General features: G+C 40.2%; 1 protein-coding gene across 20 annotated transcripts in view; it reads left to right on the forward strand.

Annotated features, from left to right (window-relative positions):
- Positions 1 to 23,114, forward strand: part of mical2a (microtubule associated monooxygenase, calponin and LIM domain containing 2a) — a 60,155-nt gene extending 37,041 nt beyond the window's left edge. Inside the window, exons 16-34 of one of the 20 annotated variants that reach the window (XM_036586307.1) lie at positions 1,131 to 1,268; positions 1,526 to 1,639; positions 2,476 to 2,859; positions 3,650 to 3,757; positions 6,925 to 7,032; positions 7,160 to 7,237; positions 10,500 to 10,634; positions 10,767 to 10,865; positions 12,792 to 12,869; positions 13,114 to 13,209; positions 14,812 to 14,915; positions 15,034 to 15,115; positions 15,315 to 15,401; positions 16,125 to 16,229; positions 16,909 to 17,089; positions 17,958 to 18,031; positions 18,139 to 18,214; positions 21,554 to 21,614; positions 22,907 to 23,112. In XM_036586307.1, coding sequence (XP_036442200.1) covers positions 1,131 to 1,268; positions 1,526 to 1,639; positions 2,476 to 2,859; positions 3,650 to 3,757; positions 6,925 to 7,032; positions 7,160 to 7,237; positions 10,500 to 10,634; positions 10,767 to 10,865; positions 12,792 to 12,869; positions 13,114 to 13,209; positions 14,812 to 14,915; positions 15,034 to 15,115; positions 15,315 to 15,401; positions 16,125 to 16,229; positions 16,909 to 17,089; positions 17,958 to 18,031; positions 18,139 to 18,214; positions 21,554 to 21,597 — 2,091 coding nt within the window. In that variant the 3' untranslated portion in view covers positions 21,598 to 21,614; positions 22,907 to 23,112. Of the gene's footprint in view, positions 1 to 1,130; positions 1,269 to 1,525; positions 1,640 to 2,475; positions 2,860 to 3,649; positions 3,758 to 6,924; positions 7,033 to 7,159; positions 7,238 to 10,143; positions 10,635 to 10,766; positions 10,866 to 12,791; positions 12,870 to 13,113; positions 13,210 to 14,811; positions 14,916 to 15,033; positions 15,402 to 16,124; positions 16,230 to 16,908; positions 17,090 to 17,957; positions 18,032 to 18,138; positions 19,530 to 21,553 lie in introns of those variants that run through there. The other 19 variants (XM_036586306.1, XM_036586301.1, XM_036586304.1 and 16 more) reach the window with 19 other exon arrangements.
- The last annotated feature ends 366 nt before the right edge of the window (positions 23,115 to 23,480 follow it).

Genomic DNA, 23,480 nt, shown 5'->3' on the forward strand with positions numbered 1-23,480 from the left:
CATTTTTACAACAAAATACTCTCCAGGCTAAGGAACTTGTTGTTGCCCACTGAAGCTGACGTATTTGTTCCCAATTTTGCTCTGACAGTGATATTTTCCCCTCCTTCTCCCACATTTCTTTAACATAAAATGTATTATCTTTCTCACAAAGAAGGAGTTCTTTACAAATCAGAGAGATAATTTTAGGGCAAGTACCTAATCTAATAGTTGACCAAATAATTTTGAGGAGTCCTGTCTCCACAGCTTGAGGATCTACATATTTAAAAGATTCTTTGAAGTAACATCGCACTTGAAGATCTCTATAAAAATTTTCTGTTCCAGTCCATATTTTTCTTTTAAAGACTGAAATGACTGAAATACTCCTTTATGTAAATAGGTAATGTGTTTTATAAGACTCTTCCCTACCCATACTTTAAAGCCTTTGTCTTCTTTATTAAGGGGAAACTTACTATCATAGGCACACCATTTCAGCAGGGGGTTGCGGGCCCAAGGCACGGTGCGCTCGCTCTATGTGAATGTCCGTGGTGGGCGGTATTTCTAGATTCTCTTTAAGCAGGTTTTCAACAAAAGTGATCATGGAGTCTCCATCCCCCTCAGACCCCCTTCTGGAACCCCATATATCCTCACGTTCTCATGCCTTGAACGACTCTCCTGGTCCATTAGGCTACCTTGAAGCTGTATCTGAAGTTTTAGCATCTCAGCCAGAACCTCTTCCGTGCCTTGTATTCTTTCTTCGTTCTGTACAATTTGCGCTTCAACGTCATCCATCCTCGAGTTAACTTTCGCTGTCTCTCCTTTAATGGCTTCGAGCTGACTCTTACAGTCTTGTCGAAAGTCCTGTATTTCTCTTAGAATCAACTCCAGATTCACTGCTTCTGCTGTTTCCGAGTCAGGTTTTCTGAGTCAGATTCGTCGTTACGTTTGTCTGGTTGTTGGGTCGTTGGGTCGTTATTTTGCCACACCAGTAATTCTGACCACTTCTTGGTAGTAAGTTCGAAGTTCTGTGGCGTTTCTTACACTTTTAGTCGAGAGACTCTTTCTTAGGCTGCCATTAGGCTGGTGACGTAACCGGAACCCCCTAATCTGTGTATATATAATACAGTTTATTGTTGTTTGATTGTCTTTGCCAGGTAACAAACATCTCCAGCCGAAGCTCATCTTTAGCATCCGAAGGTCAGGAGCTGAAGGAGAACAAGGTCAAGTTCATGGCCTCTCAACTACTGGCAAAGTTTGAAGAGAGCACCCCAAGCTGCACTCTGCGTAGGCAGGTAAAGATCCACTAGGCTTACTAGCACTTGTGAAACCTCTGAACCATTGCGCATTTTCAGAATAGCTGTGCTCTTAAGTGATGGTTTCCAGCACTCGTCCTGGAAAATCATTTTGTCTTTGTTATAGCTCAACTGAACTGTGATACCTTACTCCCTTCTCCAGTGACTTATTTCCAGTAATTCTCCTTTTTTCCTGCTGTTCTGTTAACCCTATTGGCTTTCTTTCTCTGAAACTGCTGCTGGCTTAATCATCTCAGTCTGACTCGAATGTTGTGAGGCCTCCAAGGCCTCCATCACTCGATATGACAGAGACTCCACCCTTCAACAAACCCAAGAAGAAAACCCCACCACCACCACTCCCTAAAAAACAGGTATAGCTCCAAAATAGTCAGTGTACATTTCCTCACACATGCACAGAACCTCACACACACTGTAAGTGATGCACTATTTTACTTGATTCAAATGTGTACATCTTTCCACATGAATAGAATTTATTTTCTACAAAATTGCCAAAAGTAAGTAAAATTACCACAGTTTGTTGTTGCAGCATATTTTGTTTACATGTACACATTTGAATCAAACAAATTCAAAGGGCCCTATATTCTATTTTATGTTTTTCAACCCCGAACGTATAACGTGTGTGTTTATGTGCTTAACACAGTCATAATTGATTTTATGTGTTACAGTTTCCAACTTCTCTTTATTACTTGGAAGTAAATAGTTTTTGTGTCTTTAGGACTGAAATATGTGAACAAACCCTGTTCTGACTGGCTGCCCTGTATTGTGCCTCATCTGTGCTGAAACACTCCTTATAGCTTCAATGTGAATGGGCGGGACTAAACTGCTATATGCCGGATAGACGGCTATATGTAAATGTATTGGTTTTTGTAATGTCACAAAACCACTGAATTCAAAACAGTCAGTTGCAGTTTAGTTTGAATACATGTATGGACTAGGGCTGAAATGTTTTGAAACTCTGATACTGTTTGTATACTACGTTGAACTCTTATTTTACAAAAAGTGATGAAAATCTCATGATATGAGCCCTTTAGTGCATTACTTTTTTAAGTGCACATACCTCCCAATGCAGCAGTCACCATGATGCACTGGAATTTCTTGTGAGATGATACAGGAGACTGCAGTGTAAATCACTCAGTTGAGCAGCTCTCAGTCTCACCAGCACTGCTCACATGACATGTGTTTGCAGTTCCAGGCAGCAGCCTGCGTGAGACATGGAGAGGAGTGTCCAGCTGCTCTGCTCACTATGCCCTTCTCCAGTCCTCTGTGTGTTTCCCTGAAGCCCATCCGGCCCAGTCACACCCGGTCACGCACAGAGCCCACTCACACACACACTCAGTCACGCACAGAGCCCACTCACCCACACACACGGTCACACAGAGAGACTTCTAAGGTTCTAGCACCATCACAAAAGCAACTCATTGGTACACGCATGCGGTCACACACACAGCCTCCTTTAGAGAGTCCCGCAGAAGCAGCAGAGGCAAGCCACAGTGCCTCCTGTCACTCTGCCATACTGGCCATGACAGCAATGCTCCAGCGTCTGCAGAAAGTGGAGGAAAAGATCAGCCAGGTGATCACCTCCCCTTTCCTCTCTTTCTCCCCTCCTTTTCCTTCCTCTATCCCTGTGGACTTTCTGTTCAATTCTTTCTCTGTCAGTTCAGTGTTTCCCCTACCTGGATGGGCTGCCCAAAAACCTCAAGCACACACCTACTAATCCGTCTAGTACTGGGCAACATATCGTCTATATTAGTATACCGTTATTGAATGCTGTATGTTGCACACCAGTAAATAACAAATACATAACTGCTATGTATCTGTGTATCATGTATCTGATGAGAATATAGCGTAAGGTTCCATTTGGTATAATTTTTCAGTGGAGAACACAGCATAAGCAAACTATGTTAGTATGTCAGACATTCATTTAGAAAACGTTCATTAACTCTATTAATGTTGTCTGATACCATAATACTGTGATATTTTTGAAAATATAGTGATATTGAATTCAGTCACTAGCACTAATTCTTATCAAAATTCTTTTCATTTTGTTCAGAACATAGAAAGAAACACTGCAACAGCAAAACACATGAAGCACAGTTTTAAGCTTCAAATCTATTATTTGCTGCTTGCTGCAAGCACCTTGGTAGTACAACAGGCCCCACACACATCAAAGGCACCCTCTAATAAACATTTTCTAGGGGAAACACTGCTGCAGATCTCTAACTTTAAAAGTGAAAGTTGAAAAGTCTGAAAGTTTTGGAATTCACGGATAAGGGTTCGGCCATATTCGTTGTACATTCAGTCCTTGTTTTCTTCTTCGTCCCTCCGCTGCTCTGTCTTTCTCCTCCTCCGGCCTGCTGTAGAGGAAAACCCAGACTCAAAACACTAGAGAATTCCATAAAAAGAGCATAAAGGAGAAAGCAGTCCACTTGAGCTCGCTGTTCTCTGGTGACAGCACCTCACTGCCTCAGGTGACTATATAATATTGTTTAGCATGGCCTGTTCACTGAATCACTCTGCATGGTTTGACTTTGAATCACTAAAGCTTTTGTCATGCCTTTGTTTTATTTTACTGGCATTACTGACTGCTTAAGACAACTTCTCAAGTTATTAGTTATGATACTGGATGCCTGTATGGTTTTAACATGACCTACATGCCCAGATGCAGTAAATCTGTCTGTTGTTGTGTTGGACTCTCCACTCCCTTTTTTCCCATCACCTCTCAGGTCATTGTCCATCATTACGTGCACCTACAGCCTTTACAGATACCGTAACACAAACATTAAGTCATTCTTCCTCTTCACCCCTCCTCTCCCTTCGCCCTATTAATAATCTACCTCTGAATATGGGTCATCTAATGACTTGATGTTCACTATTTTTATTAGTCACCTGATTTTAGTGGGCTAACTAAAGAAATGCCCATACATGTCATAGCTTGCCTGCCCATTTTGACAGCATTACGCCTAGTAAAAACACATTAGGCATTAGTTATTTTTAAAAGAAGTCATTAAAGTAACTGTGCTCCGCTTGTTCCATTACGTGGTTTATTGGGCCCAGAGAGAAAAGTCTGGAGAAGTAGGTAAAATTCTCCCAGCAAGCTGGGTGCTGTAAAGACCTCTTGTCCGAACTCTCAGAGGCCCTTTTGGTTGTGGGATGGGTGTTTTTAAGAAAAGAAGTACAGGTTCCACTGCCTCTGCCTCTGCCTTTTTTACATTCTACTGTTTTATTACACAGACCAGGAAAAGCCATCAGTCCAGGTGTGTCCCTAGCTGAATCGGACAAAGGTTCTCAGTGCAGGAATAGGTTGTTATATTCTTACAGCAGTACAGATGCACTTCATTGTGAAGTATGCCATTTATGGATACACCTGTGCATTTGAATTCAAGTAAATAAATGACCTACCTACTATAGTACGCTTTTCCTTATTTGCAAACTACACAACCTTTGTACACCATTCTAACCCTTATAAACAACCCTTATCAGAAACAGCCGTATTGAACAATGTGAAAAAGCCCCAGAGTGAAACTGAGTGACTGACTCAGTGTGTGTTCACTTCAGTGCCTCCTTGATGCTACCATATTTAAAAATATAGAATTATGGCTAGAATTCTAACTTAATATGCATTTAGCACCAGACATACAAGTGGTTTTCTTTGTACAGTATTAAAAAACTATTTGATTCAAATATTACAAAAGTTCTAAAAAGAGAATTTATCACAGATATGAGATCATTTTTACTCCATTTTCACATGATAATAGATAAATTTTTATTTCTTTCCTCGAGATCTCAAGTAATTTATGTCATTACTACAACAAAACATTGTTTTCAGAAGAATAATTGTTTTCATTTTGCAAGGAAACAACACTTTGTTTTCTCAAGATAACAACTTGATTAAGATCTCACAAAAACCAGAATGTTTTCCTGAGATTTATGAGGTCATCATGCTTAAACATGGATGCATGTGTGACGCAACCAGACGAATCAGACGCTTGCGATAAAAATCAAAAGGGGAGGTTTTATTGTCAAGGGCTTAGGCCAAACTCGTGGTCGTAAAACAGGCAGAGGTCAAATCCAAAAAAGTCCAAAGGCAGAAAAGAAACACCATAACAATCAGGCAACCAAATCCAAAGGGGCAGAGACAAGCAGACAAAGTCGAAAAATTTCAGGCAGACAAAACAGTAACAAGAAGGCAATCAGAAGAGCTCAGTAGGTCTCACTAGAAGAAGCATTACCTCGCAAAGTAACTAGTCTAAAAGCCCGGGCTATATACTAAAGCTAACTAGACACATGACAGAAAAGGTGTACAAGATTAGTATTCAGGAGCATGAGAAGAGTCATCGGTCATGTGATCTGCCAGAGGGTTCTGGGAGATGGAGTTCGTGAGCCGGAGGGATGCGTGACAGCATGAGACTGATGTTTTTTTCCTTTTGCTGCAGTGTATGGCCATGAATGTAAATTTCACAGCTTTTCACTCTCAGAACCAACAAACACAAATTTCGTTGTCAGCTCCCTACTGCACCACCAACTCTTCTGACCAATACAACTTCACATTAAACCCTGCTGACCTATAAAAGGACTACTAAAATGGACAGGAACAACCATTGGCTAAATGGCCCATAGAATCACACATTTTCTCCCAATGGAGTGCTGATTCTGTTATGTTTCACCCAGTCAAGTCTATGGGTACAATATGCAGTGTATAAAGTGTGCAGAGGGGCTGTAAAGACGACAGCATCAGCCCTGATGTGATATTATGCTAAAGAGCTGAAAGCAGACTGTACATTTGTGTAACACAGAGCACAGAAATAACTGATATACACAGATTTCTGCTCATTTTAGATTATTGAGATGATCGATACATTTTATCAGTGTTTATTAAAAAACTGCTATCCCTATTTTTGAAGCTAAAAATTTACCCATAAGGAAAATCCTTTATTGCTTTTACAAGATCTTAAAATAGTAATGGCTTTCTTGCGATCTCAAGAAAATAATTCTGTTATCCTGGGAAAATAGCGTTTTTGTCATTGGGAGTAAACAATTATTTTAATGTCATATATTTTACTTGTGCACAACTGAATGAATTTGAAGAAGTGCTGTTTGTACACGTCCAGTGTATGTGCATTAATTTACTTTAGGTCAGAAAAGGAAAAGAATGAATACAGGCATAAAGAAATTATGATATGGCCTAAATATTCCTTATCCTTTTTGACCACCATGAAACCTGTGGTTGTTCTCTTTGTTCTGCTTTGTATGTTCAGTCAGGCAACATTGTTATTCAATTCAGTACGGACACTGTTAATGATAAGCTGACGAACCCCAGAAAGGCCGAGCCTTTATTTTTTCTGTCTGATAGTGAAGCATACCAAGTGATACTGTGTCTTGGACATGGGCTGACATTGCTTATATATTTGTGCTGTTTTGCTTGGTTGCAGGCCTTATTGAAGAACTGAGAGTGGTAGTATTGCAAGCATTGGTGCTTTTTGCCCCATTGATGTTTTCTGACTGTTGGTTTTTGTATATTAATGAAAGGGAAATCAAATACCCCAGTTTTTAAAACCTGTTTTAGCAGTGTCATCCCATTTCTCTGCTTTTAGCTTAACACTAATTTCCTCTTCTGTCTGCGTCTGCCTCTGCACAGACCAGTTCCTCTTCTCATTCCACTTCTACATTATCTTCACCACAAAGCACGGTCACTTCCTCTGCTTCCCCTCCTCTCTCATCCTCACCATCTCTGCTTCTGCATCAGGTAATAGACACATGCTTCCATCCACATCTATTTCAACCACGAACTTTATACTCTTCCCTTATTAATGTGCCTTCCCTTTTATTTCCTGCTGTTCCCTACTGCTTTCTAATCATGCAATGTAAACAAGAGGCCAAAATGTGAAGCTCAACAGCTAGACATGCAGCTCTGTGAAATGGAGTTACAGTCTGTGTATAAACCACATACGGTGAGTGCCCTATCAGAGTTTTGACAAATCTGTTATATACCGGCTTCAGTTGCGTGATTAGTAGGGGTGGAAATCTCTAGGCACCTCACGATTCGATTCGATTACGATTCAGAGGGCTGCGATGCGATTATAAAACAATTATCGATGCATCTCGATGCATCTTTTTTTTCTATATAGCATTTATATTTTCTCACTGTGTGAGCTCAAGTTTCGAGTTCACGTTTCAATTTATTTGTCATTTGCACAACATGTCAGGACATTTATGCATTGAAATGCTTGTGGTGAGGCTCAGCTAATCACTCTACAGAAAGTAAATAAGTAAAAATAAAAATACAAGAAAAACCAACTGAAATATATTAAATATACACAAAATATATGCTGAATATAGAGACAGTATACATTTTAAAGTGACTAAGTGACTCAGTACTTTTAAAGCAAAGTATCTGTAATGATCCATAATGAATTTATTTCCAATATTTATTATTAATAAATCAAATGGAAGTGATGTGGCAAGTGAACTAGAAGGCTCTCATTCAGTGCTCTTGTTTGGAGCACGAGAAGCTGCTTAAAATGCGATAAAATGCGCAGTTATGGTGAAATAAGATCCAGTGGTGATGGATCTCCACGCAGCACATGTTACAGCTATTCTACCCGTTTTCTTAAGTGATTTTATAACTTCGGTTTTGGTCTCGTTGTAGAGACGGAGGGGGCGGGGGTCGCTGTGTCAGTCAAGTATCTTTGAGACGGGACGTGTACAACATAGCGCGAAAGCCCTGTTTCGCAACGACTGAGAACTGCAGGTCACGTAGCAGCGATGCGTTATTCGCATTTATAAGCAGCGCAGTTGGTTTCCTGGTACGTTAAATCTGCAACGAGAGACTGTCAAACACTAAAAAGTGGCGAAGATGAAGTCGCTTCTCTTTTGAATTCTCCCGTTCCACCTTAAATGGTGCTGCATTTACATTCGGCGCCTCAGTCAGAATTTAAGGTGGAACGGGTAAATTCGAACAAGAAGCGACTTCAGCCTCGTAAAACAGTCGAACGTTGAGAGACATTTAACTGATCAACTTCTGAGGAAAGGTTTTCTGGCGGAGATGGGAGGAAAGCGGCTATTAAAGCTTAAAGCAGAGCGGAGTAAATCTGCGTTTTCGTTTATATTGTTTAGTCTATACTAGGACTTCAGCACATACTGACACATACTGGACATTAAATGTTGCGGCTCCCAAGGTGGTTTGAATTTGTTGAAAGGACAAAATGGCTCATATTATCATTTGTGTTGTGACTCCTGACCTAACCTGGCTTTAATGCAGAGGGAGCCAGTCGGATTTCTCGCTCACCCAGTTGTGTTTTTGTTATGTGCCGCCACAGACTGTCCGGACGCTGCACTTCCGCACTTCCAAGTTCCGCCTTTTGCGTTCCGTCAACATTACATTATAAATTAAATATTTAGAAAATCGATTTTTGACATTTGTGAATCGATTCAGAATCGTTCACGTCCGCATCGCGATGCATCTAAGAATCGATTTTTCCCGCACCCCTAGTGATTAGTGTAATAGGAAACGCTGATAATTAATCACTTGAGCACCAAAGGTCCACTTCAGTGCGTACACTTAGGTTCCTCATCCTCATAACTGCCTAACATATTAGTTACAGAATGATATACAGTAGTTAGTACAGTATAGTAAGGTTATTATCTGAATACCAAGCCCATGGTTCAAGGGGTTAACTTAAAGGTTTGGTCTCATCATGTGAAAGCTGTGAACTCAGCATGTAAATTTCTGCTCTTCAGAAAGAAACTGAGAAGAAACAGGTAAAGGTAAAAGAGTTTTAAAGCCATTCAGTAATATACATGGTTACTATCTCAAAGCTTAGAATTCTCTGTTAAAGGCTCCCGAGTGGTGCAACCGTCTAATCGTTGGCCCCTATCATCAGGAGATCGTGGGCTCGATCCCTGGTGATGCTACAGGCATCTGTGGCAGGGAGACCAAGAGAGCACAATTGGCCTCGCTCTCTGGGTGGGTAGGATGGCCCCCCTTCTCCCCCCATCACTCAAACGCGATGCTAGTCAGCACAGCCGTCTGTTAGCTGTCGTTAGCTTGAGGGTTGAATGTAATGGAACAAGGAAACAGCCATGTAAGATTTTGCAAAGACACACTAACACAACAAAAGTCGTTGTGTGATTGTTTTCCAAAGGTCAGAGATCCTTTGTATGTATAATATCCAGTCAAAGTGGACAATAAGTACAAGTTTAGCTATGAGATATTCCTCTTGTGTAAGGGGGAAAGTCAAAGTAAAATAAATAAAGAAAATGAGACTCCTAACGTTTGGTCCTAGACCTGGTAGACCACCGAAACTGTCACCGTCAGATAAAGCTTTTATTGTTGATATAAACAAGAAAATCAAGCTCCAGTCTTGGCTGTGCAAGTGTTTCCATACATCCTTCCACTGTGAGAAGCGAACTTGATGCTATGGGTCTGAAAGTATGTGCAGCTGTCAAGACGCTGTTACTGAGAAAAGACAAAAAAGAAAAGTAGACAAAAAAGAAGAAATTTTTCAGGCCAATGGAATGACCACCCCAAAGTCCAGACCTCTGCATTACTGAATGTGTTTGGGGTTACTTGGATTGTAAGAAACAGGAAATGCAATCAACTCCTAAGACTGAACTTTGGAAAAATATCTTTGCAGATTAATTTAAAAAAACTGAAAGTAAGTCTGCTTACTTTCAAGGATACAATAAATACTGAAAATAAATTTTATTTAATTTGTGGAGGCTGCTTTGTAATTTTCAGTTAAATATATATTTTTCTGCTTTTTGTGATTCTGAAAAATAAAAAAACTTGTACTGATTGGAAATTTTAGACATGAAGCATGGCCTCTGACCTTTGCTCACTACTGTGTGTGTACAGAAACAAGAATGAGATCACAACTCAAACAGGTGATTTGGGTGGAAGCAGGAGAGTTCAGAAGACAGCTCCCAGAAAAGACCAAAATGTTCCAGAAAGAATCAGGATGGAAAGTTCCAGACAGAGGCAGAAATGTCCACCCAGGGCCAGGGATGAACTGGTTATATATCTGACTGACAGCAATAAATTAAAAGATTAAAAGAATTAGAAGAAAAGATAACTTAGATCTACCCAGGTCGTTAAAGTACGGTTCGTTAACAAGAGGCGTACATTTGGAATTCATCTCTCTGATTTGACATGATGTCTGACTCCTTCCTCTTCTCTATTCAATCTCATGTCTGTACATCTCCTGCACACAGACCGATCCCTCTGCTCCAAACTTCACCCTTCATTCCAACTCTAAATTAACCTCACCACACCCTCTCCCACCATGCACTTCTTCTACTTTCCCTTCATCTCATCGCTCATCCTCATCCTCTCTGCTGGTGCAGCAGGTAAAGTCCACACGCATCCATGCGTCTGCAGTAGTGTTCCTAAATGTGTTGAATAGATTTTAATATGTGATGAAAAAAACACTATAGTCAAATATATAGTGAGAATAATTGATTACCTGTCATTGGTTTCAGAATGGCAGAGACATAGGGCACTGTTTTTCTCTTCAAAAAGAAAGTAAGATGCCAAAGGGGTACAAAATCATGACGTTCCCCAACAAGCTATTCCGTAAGGTATTCAAACCTTCTATTATAATCATGCTTGATCAGTATCAGTAACTTGCTGCCAAACTTAACAATGTCTCACAGTCTACTTCACAAGTAAGAAAAGTTTATATAGTGTGGTAGAAAACTATGAAATGTAGGGTAATTTCAGCTTGTTTCCTGGTTAAATTTATATAATACATGCATTATTATGTCTAATGTTCCCTAATCTGGGCGGGTAATATACAACTATGAATTCAATCTTATCTTTTATTTCTGACGAGGAACTGCCACCCTATAATTACCTACTTAATCTGATCTGTAAAGTCTACCTAATATTGTTATACGAGCCACAGTACTGACAAGCCTGTAATTTGTCTGGTGTTGTCAAAGAATGCTCACAGGTCAGAGGCATAAGCTGGTCATTAATCTCCTCGTTTGACCTGTTTGTCTAAGGCCTAAAAGAGGATTCTTCTGTAAACTGTGTGTGCTCACTGCCGTCTGTCCTGATCTCTCTGTCTCCACTGCTTTGGACAGACTTATCATTCTGCCGTACGCCCCCTCATTCCAGCACTATCTTAAGCCCACCATACTTACTCCCAGAATGCCCTAGTAGTCCGTCTCCTAACCCTTCTCTCCCCTCCTCACCCCCTCTGCCGATCCAGCAGATTCCAAGCCACTGATTATATCTTAACTCATCATCTTTTTCAGTGTGTGCAAGGTTGAATAATGAATAATTATTAATTAAAAATTACTAGTTAGAAAGTTAGGTAACACTTTACTGTACGGAGGTGTCCGTAAGGCTATATGACACCAACTTAAGCCTTTCATGACATAGGCCTATATAAACATTTAGAAACACTGATTCCACTTGTTTTTTATAGGCTGATTTTTGTCTCACATACACTGTATATCGCTGTTGTCAGAAGAAAACCTCGTATCTCCAAAATTGTAACTTTACAGGAGAAGGAAAAAACATGCTTTTAATGTAAGTCAATGGAACCAGACTTTTTTCCAGTTATTTAGGTTGTTTCTTTTGGTCCATTCTTCATGAAATTCACACACAATGTAAAGGGTAACAGGTATTTTCAAATTATGTCAAAAACTGAAAAACATCAAACATGAAGATACGAGGTTTTCTTTCGACAACAGCGATATATTTCTCTGACATTAAGCTGCAAAGTCAGTTGTTATAACTTGCTATTTTATTCAAACCAAAAATGTCACTAACCTCGACAAAAGCAGCCTTTATTATAAATGACGCTCCTAAGACTAAACCTTTGTAGTAATGTTTATGTAGTTTTAAGGCAGTTGTCAGTTGTGCTTCAGTAGGTGTCATGTACTGTTATGAGCACTGCCCCACAGTAAAGTGTTATCAAAGGTTATTGGTTAAAGTGATAGTTTGGATATTTTTCTACTAAATGGCTGAAATACAATTAATGAGAATATTTAAACAGCGACATTAACCCTTAGTAGCCAGGTTTCCATCCAGCTATTGAATTTAATTCAAGTGAATAACCCAAATGTCACCAAAATCTGCTTCATACAAGAGAATAAAACTTCGTCTCATTCATTAAAACACGTCTGAGAAGCATGGAATGAGTCTACAGAGAAGTCTTGCTGCTTTGTTTAATTTTATGGCTATATTTTACATAATAAGAGTCCTATTCAGAGCTCACTGGCTAAGGTAGTGGCTCAGGAAAAGTCTATTAATGGGTGCGATGTTATCTTTGTTTACTGTCTAATGTAACTGTTATTTTTTTGTCTTTGGTATGATAAAGGTATGTTTTAATTGAATTAGTCAGCTAGTGCCTGCTGCTTTCTGTTGGCTAAAAACTACTGTTTTCTTGCTTTGCCAGCATTTTATTTCATTCAGCAAACACAAATCTAGTATCTTTTCACTTTCTGACTCTCTGATGCCCTTTTGCCCGTTTCTGTCCTTTTAACTTAAACAAGACTCGTACATCTCAGCAGCCTGAGGTTCAGCTTTGTGAAAACGAGATGCAGAAAGACTCAGTGAATGGGTCGAATGTGGTGAGTGTCCCATAAGTGAAGTGCAGCTATATTTGGCCGCATAATTACAGTGTGAAACTATGTTAACTATTATTTGTTCATGACAGAGTGAATGTGCATTCACTCCTTTAACACATGATGTAACCGTACTGACGTCAGCTGCTTTTGGAAGTCACATTATTATTACATGCAAGCTAAGTTCAGCTGTGATTTTAGGAGGGGAAATTGTTTACACATTGAATGGCCTTTTAATTTGTGGTTTCAGTTAAGTAGTAGCAGCAGCACATCCATTTTTAACCATCAAAGGGACATGGAATTGCCTCAGTCGGGTGGAGATAGAAACATAAAGACCTCCAAGAAGGTATCCTAATCCTGTTTAGCAGTTTGCCGTATGAGCTTTATGCGTGATCTGCTGCTGTGTGAAACTGAGATCTTACCTCTAGTCAAATGCTGCACGATATGTGGATCCTTAATTATTATTGTGACTTTGGGCTTAGCAACACTGACAGATGAGACCATAACCATCGCTGAATGTTTTACTGTGTGTTGTGTGCATCCTGACCAATCGTAGATGTTCTTTGGGTGTTCGGTGGAATCAAGACATTCACATCATTCAGTAAACATAAAGACGTAGTCAAAAATAAGACCAGTATAATTACATCATATCAGGCATTCAGTAATGTGTTTTCAGTATATTGGAAGGCATCTTATATGTCAGTATGCTGCAATGTAACACATTGTGTAGCCTGAATTACTGCCTTACGTATCCTATTAAACCAGGAGTGCCCAAACTTTTTGTCTTGAGGCAAAAGTGGAACATTTGTGGTGAGCTGAGGGCCAGAAAGACAAAACAGTGTTCAAATAAAAAAGATATGCAGGTTTCAAATAGTACATTACATTGTATTTTTTTATAAAATACTTTAAAAACACAATTTAAAAGTAAAGCAAGAACCATAGAATAAGAGGTATATGTTTGTTCTCTCATTGGGAGAGGAAGTGGGGTTAGGGTAACTTTTTATTGGACCAAATCAAACATCTATATGGGCCAACTGTGACCCTTGGGCCATACTTGCTATACAGCCCTGCTATACAAGCCTCATTGCTCAAATCCAGTCTCTTGGACACAACGGTTCACACTCGTTTAGGTAAGTGATTCAGATGTGTCATTAATGTGAACAAACCAGCGTCCTGAAATGACCCGCATGAGCACATCCTACTCAGTGACGTTACGTGAATGAATCACGTGCATTATCAGCACAAACTAATGAGCAGAACGAGCTTCGCTGAGAAGATAATTAACTCTGATCAGCTCTCAGCTTCGTTATTAGAGCAAGACGAAGGAGAAAAAGGTGAGATGAGCTGCTTTTCCACCGTTTACAGGCTTTAACTTCTGTTCGGCGCTGTTGCCATGGTAACGCTGAATGATGGCGCACGCGCAGTGGAAAAAAGAGCACATGAATTCCGATCTGAGCGTCACATTAAGGTCGCATGGCCACAAATCTGATACGTATCCGATCTAGGACCACATATGAAAGTGGCTCAGGTTGGATTTGAAAAGATCAGATTTGCGTGTCCACACAGCCCTGAAAACATCAGATCTGAGTCACATAGGGGCAAAGAATCGGATTTGTGCCACTTCAGCCTGGTAATGTGAACGTAGCCTACATGTTATGTGACAGTTAAGCTCCATTTAGGAACAGTTTATCTGTGTAAGCTTTTAAATCTTTTTTGTTTTTTAATAACAAACCTATAACATTCCACTGTTTTTCCCAATATCGTTCAGCCCTGGTGGCTTCTTACAGACACTTACAGACACTTCCTTCTGTACTAAACAATGCGCAAACCCAAAACAGAGGAAGACCACCCAACAGAGCTGTATCTAAAACCTTTATCTTTGCCTTCATATGCTAAGCTGAAGCTGCTTCCTCTCCTAATCTGTTTATCTGTAATCTGCTCTGAACAGACTTACCCTACTGCTGCAAACCCTTCTCATTCCAGCTCAGCATTACCCCTACCATACCCTCCCCCAGAATGCATTGCTGCTTACACATCTTCATTTCCATCCAGGTATTAAACTCACCCCCACCTTCACTGTGTCCTCTGTGTGTGTTTTTTGTGTCTACAGTGACATTCAAATTAGGTGGCTTTCATCGACCATTTATATTTCATATCTCCTTGCTTGTAGTTGTGTTTCTAGCAAACCCCAGCATTTAGGGACGCGGCTTTCTAAAACAGAAACCCAAGGAGAAACACAGAATAACTCACATGTGAGTTTTCTTTGAATAGATCTTGGCCAAAATAACTGCTAAACTTGGATCGTGGAATTTCAGTATGATAGAGTTTGTTTTCTTGCCAATGGATAAAGAAAAAATATAAATTCAATACATTAGTAGATTAAAGACTCATCTTAATCTATGTTAAATGCTTGGGTAGGACAACACTGAAACATGTCATTTATACTTTCAGCATAGCAGCAGCAGCACTACTTATTTCTCTCTAAGAAAACAAACGGAAGTCTCTCCGTCAAAGGAAGACTCACACAGTTCCAAGCAGGTATCTGAAGATGCCTGTTGAAACATACACGATTACTCTGAATTCCAAGAGCATGTTAGTCACTGACGCATTTGCCTGTGCTATGTGCTTGTTTTGGAGGTGCTGGCATGCTCCCGTATTTCTGAGATGACTCTTGGTGGGCTGGTCCCAGCAGTTCTCTCTTGAGGGACGGGCCGTTCTGCCTTTGTGGCAAATTCGTAATCTAACAAAGCAAGAGGAGCCCACAGTAGGCGCTGAAACACTCCGCCGTCTCCACTGACCGCGCCGAGCATGCATTCCTCACGGTCCTCCCCTCCCCTGCCAGATGTCTGACCCGAACCACTTTTCCCTTTGCTAACGGAACCCGTTTCAGTTTTCAGCCTGCTGTGAGCTTCGCCTGCCGTACAAAATGATCATTGCATAACTGTCCCTCAATAAGGAAAACAGTCCAGTCTGCTATAAAATACCACAAGAATTCTGAGCAACACTGTTGTTTTTATAACTTGAAAAACATGCAGCCTGCCTTTTCAAATCCGTATCAGATAAGGTTCATTCAAACTACTGCATGGTGAAAAGACGGAACAAGTGAGGTATCATGTCTGATGAGGCATCTTATCTGGCTCCGTCCTGTCTTTTTTACACATTCTCCTCCAGTTTCTCATGCTCTCATAAATCTCTCTACTCCTCTCCTCCCACTCTGCCTTTTCTCCTCCTGCCTTTTCCTTGGTGCTGTGGGCCTGATAGCGCACTGTGGGGAAGGTGTCTCTGGTCGTAGGAGCGCGGGCTGAGACACTGCTCACCCTCTATGAGAACGATCACAGGCCAAAATCCGCCTGCTCAGGCTCGCCGGTAAGCCGCAACGTGCAGACCTGGGCTCCTCTCGGCTTGGTTGTTGGCTTGTATTAAAGGGTCAACATCATGGAAAATGGAATTGAATTAAAGAATTTGATGTTACATGTAAACAATGCAAAGTTATTTACTCCCAAAATTATTCACTCCCAAGTACGTACAGTTTGTATGTGGAAACTAAGATGCTTAAGCAGCCTATTCTAAATTCATTTTAAAATATATGTTAAATATGTTTTAGTAACTCTGCATCTGCAAACATGCAAAACATGCATTTCCTTTTTTTATTTAATTTTTGAATTTATTTTCAAAACGAAGGTAGAAAGAACCTGCTTCCAGAAGTAAGGTTGCATGAGATTGTAAGAGATTCTGGCTTCTGGAATTAAGTATGAAAATGGTTCAGTATTACATTTTTTAGATTTTTGTGATCTGCCAGTAAGTAGCCTCTATGAGTCATGATGGAAATTTCACTTCATCTTAGCTTATTATTTAAACATATGTGAGCATTTAATTTCATCTTTTTTAAAGGAAATCCGCTGGCACAAAATCTTTTGAACCTTATTTGTTCCACAGCAGCCCACAGTATGGCCATCGTTCCAAAACTGCTCAAATACTTCTGTACATTCCCACCCTGCTGTCTGATTCTTATGATTCTGACTGGTGTTTTCACTCTGCTTCTCAGGCTTCCTTGCGGAGGGATTTCCCCCAGAGCTTGGGTGATGTGTGTCATGCATGTAAGAAGCGTGTGTACATGGCGGAGCGTCTGAGAGCTGAGGGGCTCTTCTTCCATAGTGAGTGTTTCCGCTGTGACACCTGTAGCGCTCCCCTAAGCCAGGGTGGACACGCTTTCGACTCGGAGCAGGGTATGTTTACTCGTCAACTTTTGATCACATTAGTGTTTGCTGAAGTTTAGTGCTTCTATTTTGTATTTTGATGCCTTTAATACCAGAAACAAACCAATGAAGAAGGTTAGCGCACTTGTAAAGATGGACAGTAAGGCACAATACTTGAAGACAGTTTCACGATATGCTTCAGGATTTTTTGTTTTTCTCAGGTTTGTGAACAAGTTGGAACAGATAGAATGCAGTAGCCAAAGAGCAGCGCTGTGATAGGGCCCAGTGAACCTAAGCCCACACACTTTTATTACTGATGCACCAAAAATGACTGCTAGGATTTATGTTCAATATTTAAATCTTAAATACAGTTTCACAGCAAAAGTTTGGAAGTGAAAACAGGTTGACATGTCCTCTACAGAAAACTCACTTGTGAACATTTTAATGCACAATTACTGTTCATTTACTGAATTTAACAAAACTCATTTATCTCATCATTCTTATATGGAAGTTATGAGGTTTTTTGGTACTGCGTTAGCAGTGACTGTCAATATTTTGGAGATAAATGTGGCGAGGACCATTATTTAAGGATTTGGAAGCGTATGAAGGCTTGTTTTAAGCATGAAAGTAGCTGAGCACACCATTGCTTTAGATAAATACATTAATTAATATAGCATAAATGCCAGAAATCACCAGCATATTGAAGTTATGTTGGAAGGAGAAGGAGGTACGACTTTAGTAAAGATTTTGGGTTTGTAGTCTTCATTCAATTTTGTATTTTATATGACATGAAGCGTATTGAGACATAGTTTGTGACGCAGTCATGATAAAGTATTGTCATATTGCCACCTCCTACTGTTTTGTGTGCACTGATGTGTGACTGTTTTTGCTGTCACAGGGAAGCTGTACTGCAAACTCCATTTCTCTCAGCGTAAATTCGTGAAGTGCGGTGGAATATTTGATACACATATGGTAAGCATTCACCATATCGGTCACTCTGCGCTCAGTTCATGTGTGCTTTTCATTAAAGGAAAAAATAATAGTCTGACAGTGTCTTTATTACTTTTCCCCCTCTTCAGCCACCCAAAGGCGCCGTCCACCCCAGCACTAGGCCCAGTCCTGCTGGTGTAGAGACTTCTCTGAGGCAGTCTCCAGGTACCCTGACCTCTGTGTTGAAGAGAAGTCTGCACTGGTCTCTGCACGTGAGCCGGACTGTGTGTGCCATGCCTCGTCGTGTGGCTAACTGGCTGGGTGGGAAAGTGCGGGACGGGGGCCGACACCTCAGGGACAATGCAGAGGACTATGCCTTCCTGTACGAGCTGCTGAGCGTGGGCCTGCCCCTGCTGGTGGCCATGCATGAGCTCCTGCTGCAGCTGCAGGCCGAGGCCACCCTCTAAACCTGCAGACCCTGCAGGAGTGGCTGGAGCAGCACGTGGCCCTCTTGCTGTTAATGTAGGCCCTCAGAGAAGCCCTTCTGGCATTCTCTAGGTTCTGCCCATACTTTGGCTTCGAGTCGTGAAATATAATGACTTTTCAAAATTCACAGATTTGATGTATTTGATAACTGACAAAGGTCAGCTGAGAACAGCTGGCCTCTTGAACAGAATAAGAACTTTTTTTCACAGTGAAAAGTGATCGCATGATGTACTGCATGTACTTGAGGTGACTCCAAATTGTCACTTGTTTTCATTGCCCTGGAGTTTGGACAAGTTGAACAACTGGTCTTGGAACCATTCCAGCTATTTTTCATTGCTTCTCTCCAGTTAAAGCAGATTTAGTTTCTCAAAATGTTAAAAATGAAGAGGGCAAGAAAGGAAAAAAATTAGAAAACCAAACTATAAGCACTTTAAAAAGTGAGCTGTCTGAACATATGCCAATACGGGAGGGGGGTGGGGTTGTTTTTTTGCATGTTTTGTAAGGTAATTATTAATATTTTTTTTTGTGTGGACACTGCAAGTTTACTAAACTAGACTGAGTTAGCCACAAACAGCAATCTGCTGTGCCTGTGGTCACGTGCAATGAAACTGCCAAACCAAACAGGGTGCTGTCACGTAAGCCTATCTCACAATCCCGCACACTGATATCAAAAGTTTACACCTTCTATTAGAATCAAATGTTCGGTAGAAGTGGTTTTACATGCCTGACATTAAATTGAACCTATTTATAACAATAGATATTAACTTTTTCTATGAGTTTGGTGTTTGTTTAAGAAATGGTTCGGCGAAAAAAAACTTAATTTTAAATTTCACTTATGTCGGACGTAGTCAATCAGCCAAGACACATTTGGCGTTTAATTTTGGCTTTTTTAGTTTAGCACTGGAGCCATTATGCCGATTTCTGCCTCCTCTTTGCACCTGCACATCACACAGGCATATCGCTGTTGTTGGAAGAAAACCTTGTATCTCCAAAATGGTAACTTTACAGGAGAAGGAAAAAACCTACTTTACTTTTAATGTAAGTCAATGGAACCAGACTTTTTTCCAAGTAATTTTCCAGGTATTTTCAAATTATCGCAAGAACTGAAAAACACCAAAAATGGACATACGAGGTTTTCTTCCGACAGCAGCGATATGGACACTATATATTACATTTGGGATTTAAATAAGCATTAATCTTGAATTTTTGAGCTGAAGATGATGCGTGTATGTGAAGGGGAATTCTGCGGCAGAGTTTGACTTCGGCACAACGTCTGTTCTCTGAAGTGGCTGCCTACTGCATTCAGCTACATGGTGAAGTATTAGTTAATATGGTGTCCTGAAACACATTGCCAAGCCTATGCGACTTCAGTGAAGATCTGGATGCAGTTTGAGCGAAGTTGTGTTATTCTTTATTGATCCTTTGTAAGTCATATGCTCAGTCTGGGAGCAGCACGTTGTTGCCAGCAGATAAACATGCCTGGTACAACAGTTAATTAATTATTTAGTCAATCCAACCGTCAACCTTCAGGTTTCAGCCTTCAAGTTATTAATGGAAATGATGAGATGAGCAAAGTTAGTCTCTCCGGCACTAAACAAAAGAAGCTAAATTTGGACATACATGTCTTGGCTGATCAACCACATCTGGGCTAAGTAGAAAATTGCATAAATTTGATTTTTGCCGAGCTATTCCTTTAGGAAGTACAGAATATATACATATATGCTCACATATGTGCCATTCGTTATCAATAGCGTTTACAGATTGAAGCAGGTTTAGAGACGTGGCACACAGCTGGTAATTTGATTCAATTTCTCAAAACCAGATTTGTGCAATGAAATGGCCATAACTACAAAGCACGTCACAGATATCATGATAAACACTCTTGTACTATTAGTACGAAGAGTATAATGAATGCAATAAACGCAGTGCAAAGTGGAGTGCGTACCTTTAAGTCACTGGATCTTCATCTTTGCCTGATTAAGCAAAAGACTTTAGAAACAAATGTTTTTTTACCTATATTAAAACACAGTGGTATAGATCTGCTTTAAAGTGCACCGACAATGTACGTCTACATGCACTGAACATTTTTAAAGTGAAACTCCTCAAGGAGATCAGTAAGGCAGTGGCATGGTTGGTTTTATAAGGAGAAAATGTATTTCTTTACACTGGAAGGTTTATTTTGTGATGTTCTCTTCCTCACAGATGTTCAGTTGTGTGCCTTTGTGTGATTTGATCTGATTGTAGCGCGAGTGTTTTTAACACAAATATACTATTGCGCAAAATCAGAGACCACCCTTATTTTACGTAAATTCCAGTCAAAACCAGAAGCCATTGAGTGTAAGGTTTTCAGTGTCAGAAAAAATACATAAAAGCTTCAAGAACTAAATATGATAAAATTATCACCAGTTGGTGTGTCCACTCATTGCCTTTATTACAGCTTCCATTCTCTTTAGAAGACTTGCTTTTAGTTTCTCAAAGAAATCTACAGGGATATTTTTCCACACCTCCAGAGTTCAGTCTTAGGAGTTGGTTACATTTTTTCTACTTTGTGCAGGTTATCCAGAGTAGAGCTGGATTTTCTCCTCTCTCTCAAAGATAAAAGGATTTAGTACTGTTCATCTGATGGTGACAGTGTTGGTGGTCCACCCACCAGATCTCACATGGTTGTTAGGAGTCCCATTTTATCTACAGTATTTAATCATTTCTGAACTCCACTTTTTTGGAAACTCCTGTTTTTCCACTGATTTTCCTTTGACTTTCCCCTTATTTATGCAAGTGAATCATGTCTGATCATCTCAGAAATATCTTTTGATGAACAACTTTACTTATTGACTGTTTTGACTGGAAATTAAATAAATAAAGGATGGATTCTGACTTTTGTACAGTACCGTTAATAGCAAAAAAACGATGCCATAGAATGACATGAAATGCTCAAAATGCATGTATTTTTCCTACATAGTTGGAAGCTTCTGTTGCAGAACTGTTTGCTGCACTGTGGTTTATGCCTTAACTCTATAGCCAGTTCACATACATATGCTTGCATTCATTTCCCTTCTCTTTCCTGTCCTTCACTTGTAGTCTTTCTTGACTCGTCTACTGTGTCCACTCCTGATATGCTCTGAGTCATGACAGAATTGAGGTGATCACCTGCACGGTCACATGATGCTTTGCTCAGCACGACAGCACGAGCAGTTTTCTGTACACATTTACTGCATTGCACTGCCGAGAGGGTAGTGGCGTTCGTCTGCATGGCAAAGTGACCTGAACTACATTATATGTCTAAACATTTGTAGACATCTGCTCATCCATTGTTTCTCCTGAAATCATTGATATTAATATGGCATTTACTTAGCTTCTGCTCTCCTGTGAAGGCCTTACAATAGCTATTGGAACATCGGCGTGAGGATTTGATTGCATTCAGTACAAGAACTTTAGTGAGGTCAGCTACTGATGTTGGATGATTAGTTCTGGGTTGTCACTCCACCTCAACCCAGTGATATTGGCTGGAGCTCCATGACTCTGGGGGGCCCCTCAGTGTTATAGCCCGTTAGCCAATGCTTACCTGAATGGTGACCTTAGGCTCCAGTGTGTCTCATTTTATAGTAAATGCTTTTCAGTGAGGATTATACCAGCTTCATGAATGCCAACCCCAACTTTGAGAACCCCTAAACTTTTACCCTCACCCATTCCAAGGCTTGTCGTTGTGCTTCACCTTTGCTTTTTGTTGAAAAGTGAATGTACGCCACCTTTGTGCTAACATAACATTGCACATCCCATAGAAAAGCTGGTATAATTTAGCGTGCGTCTCTGGGCTTATAGTTTCATTTTCGTCCTGTTAGAAAACATTGAAATCTACTCTTCCATCACCACCTGTGAATGTGGCTTATCTGGTGGTGAAACTTCTGATAAGATTGTATGAATGTTCTACAGTCCTGATTCTCCTTGATTGGGTATAGTTCTGCTTGAGTGACGTAGTAGGCTGCAAGGTTGTGGACAGAGGGATTTCAATCAAGCGTGCTTGTTAGAATATTAGGCCATGCTCGGACAGTTCTCAGACAGGTCTGATCAGTGAACTTAGCTTGCTTTTCAGCAGGCCCGCATCATATTTCTGTCTTGTTCTTTTTAATTCATGCTTGCTTAGTATCGTACAGACATTCTTCATATTTTACACTACATTTCCTCGGACTTACTGCTCTTTCACTATGTGTCACTGTTTGTACAGCAGCATACAGGAATGTGTGAAGCTGCATTTGATGTGTCACAGTGCAGGGGGAAAGGAATGCTTGTAAGACACTCCCTCCCCGCTTTTGGTTCTCGCACATGCATGGCTGTGGATGTCATGACTAACAGGAATGTTCCTGCGAAATGTCTTGTTTTTCCTGCGTGAGACGATCTTCTCTATACCTTTTTATTTATTCTTCTCTGTTTCAGAGGCTGCTTACATTACCGAAACCCACCAAGAGCTCTCTTTTGTCTCTTTGAAAGTGAGGTTCAGTGTTACCTAAGAAGACTTTTGATTAGAATAGCACCTTTTCCCAGACATGTTGTAAAACTGTATGAAAAAACTATGAACTGTATTTTCCTTACCTAAAGTTGTTTCACTTTATGTAAAGCCATATCCATTTAATAAATGATGGAATTTGAAATGCTTGGGCATTCTTCATTCATAGAAATTTATCTCATCCATGTAAAATTCATATTTTACATGGATGAGATAAATAACATGCTTATTATGTTTTAGTAGTTGATAATTAACTGGTTGCTTTTTTTAGTACATTATTAAACAGTAACTGGGTGAAATAAGCATGTTACAGAGCACATGATGTTAATGCTCTGATTTAGCCTTATCAAGCCAGTAGTTGGTAATTAGCCATCATTTGCATCCAAAGTCAAAATGCACAGTTTGACTAAGAACTAAGTTGATAGGGCAGTATTATTTATTAAGGTATTGTTATGATATCTGCCTTGCGATGGACTGGCGACCTGTCCAGGGTGTAGCCTGCTT

This window comes from Colossoma macropomum, unplaced genomic scaffold (assembly GCF_904425465.1).
Source record: "Colossoma macropomum unplaced genomic scaffold, Colossoma_macropomum, whole genome shotgun sequence".
In the NCBI taxonomy this organism is placed as follows: domain Eukaryota; kingdom Metazoa; phylum Chordata; class Actinopteri; order Characiformes; family Serrasalmidae; genus Colossoma; species Colossoma macropomum.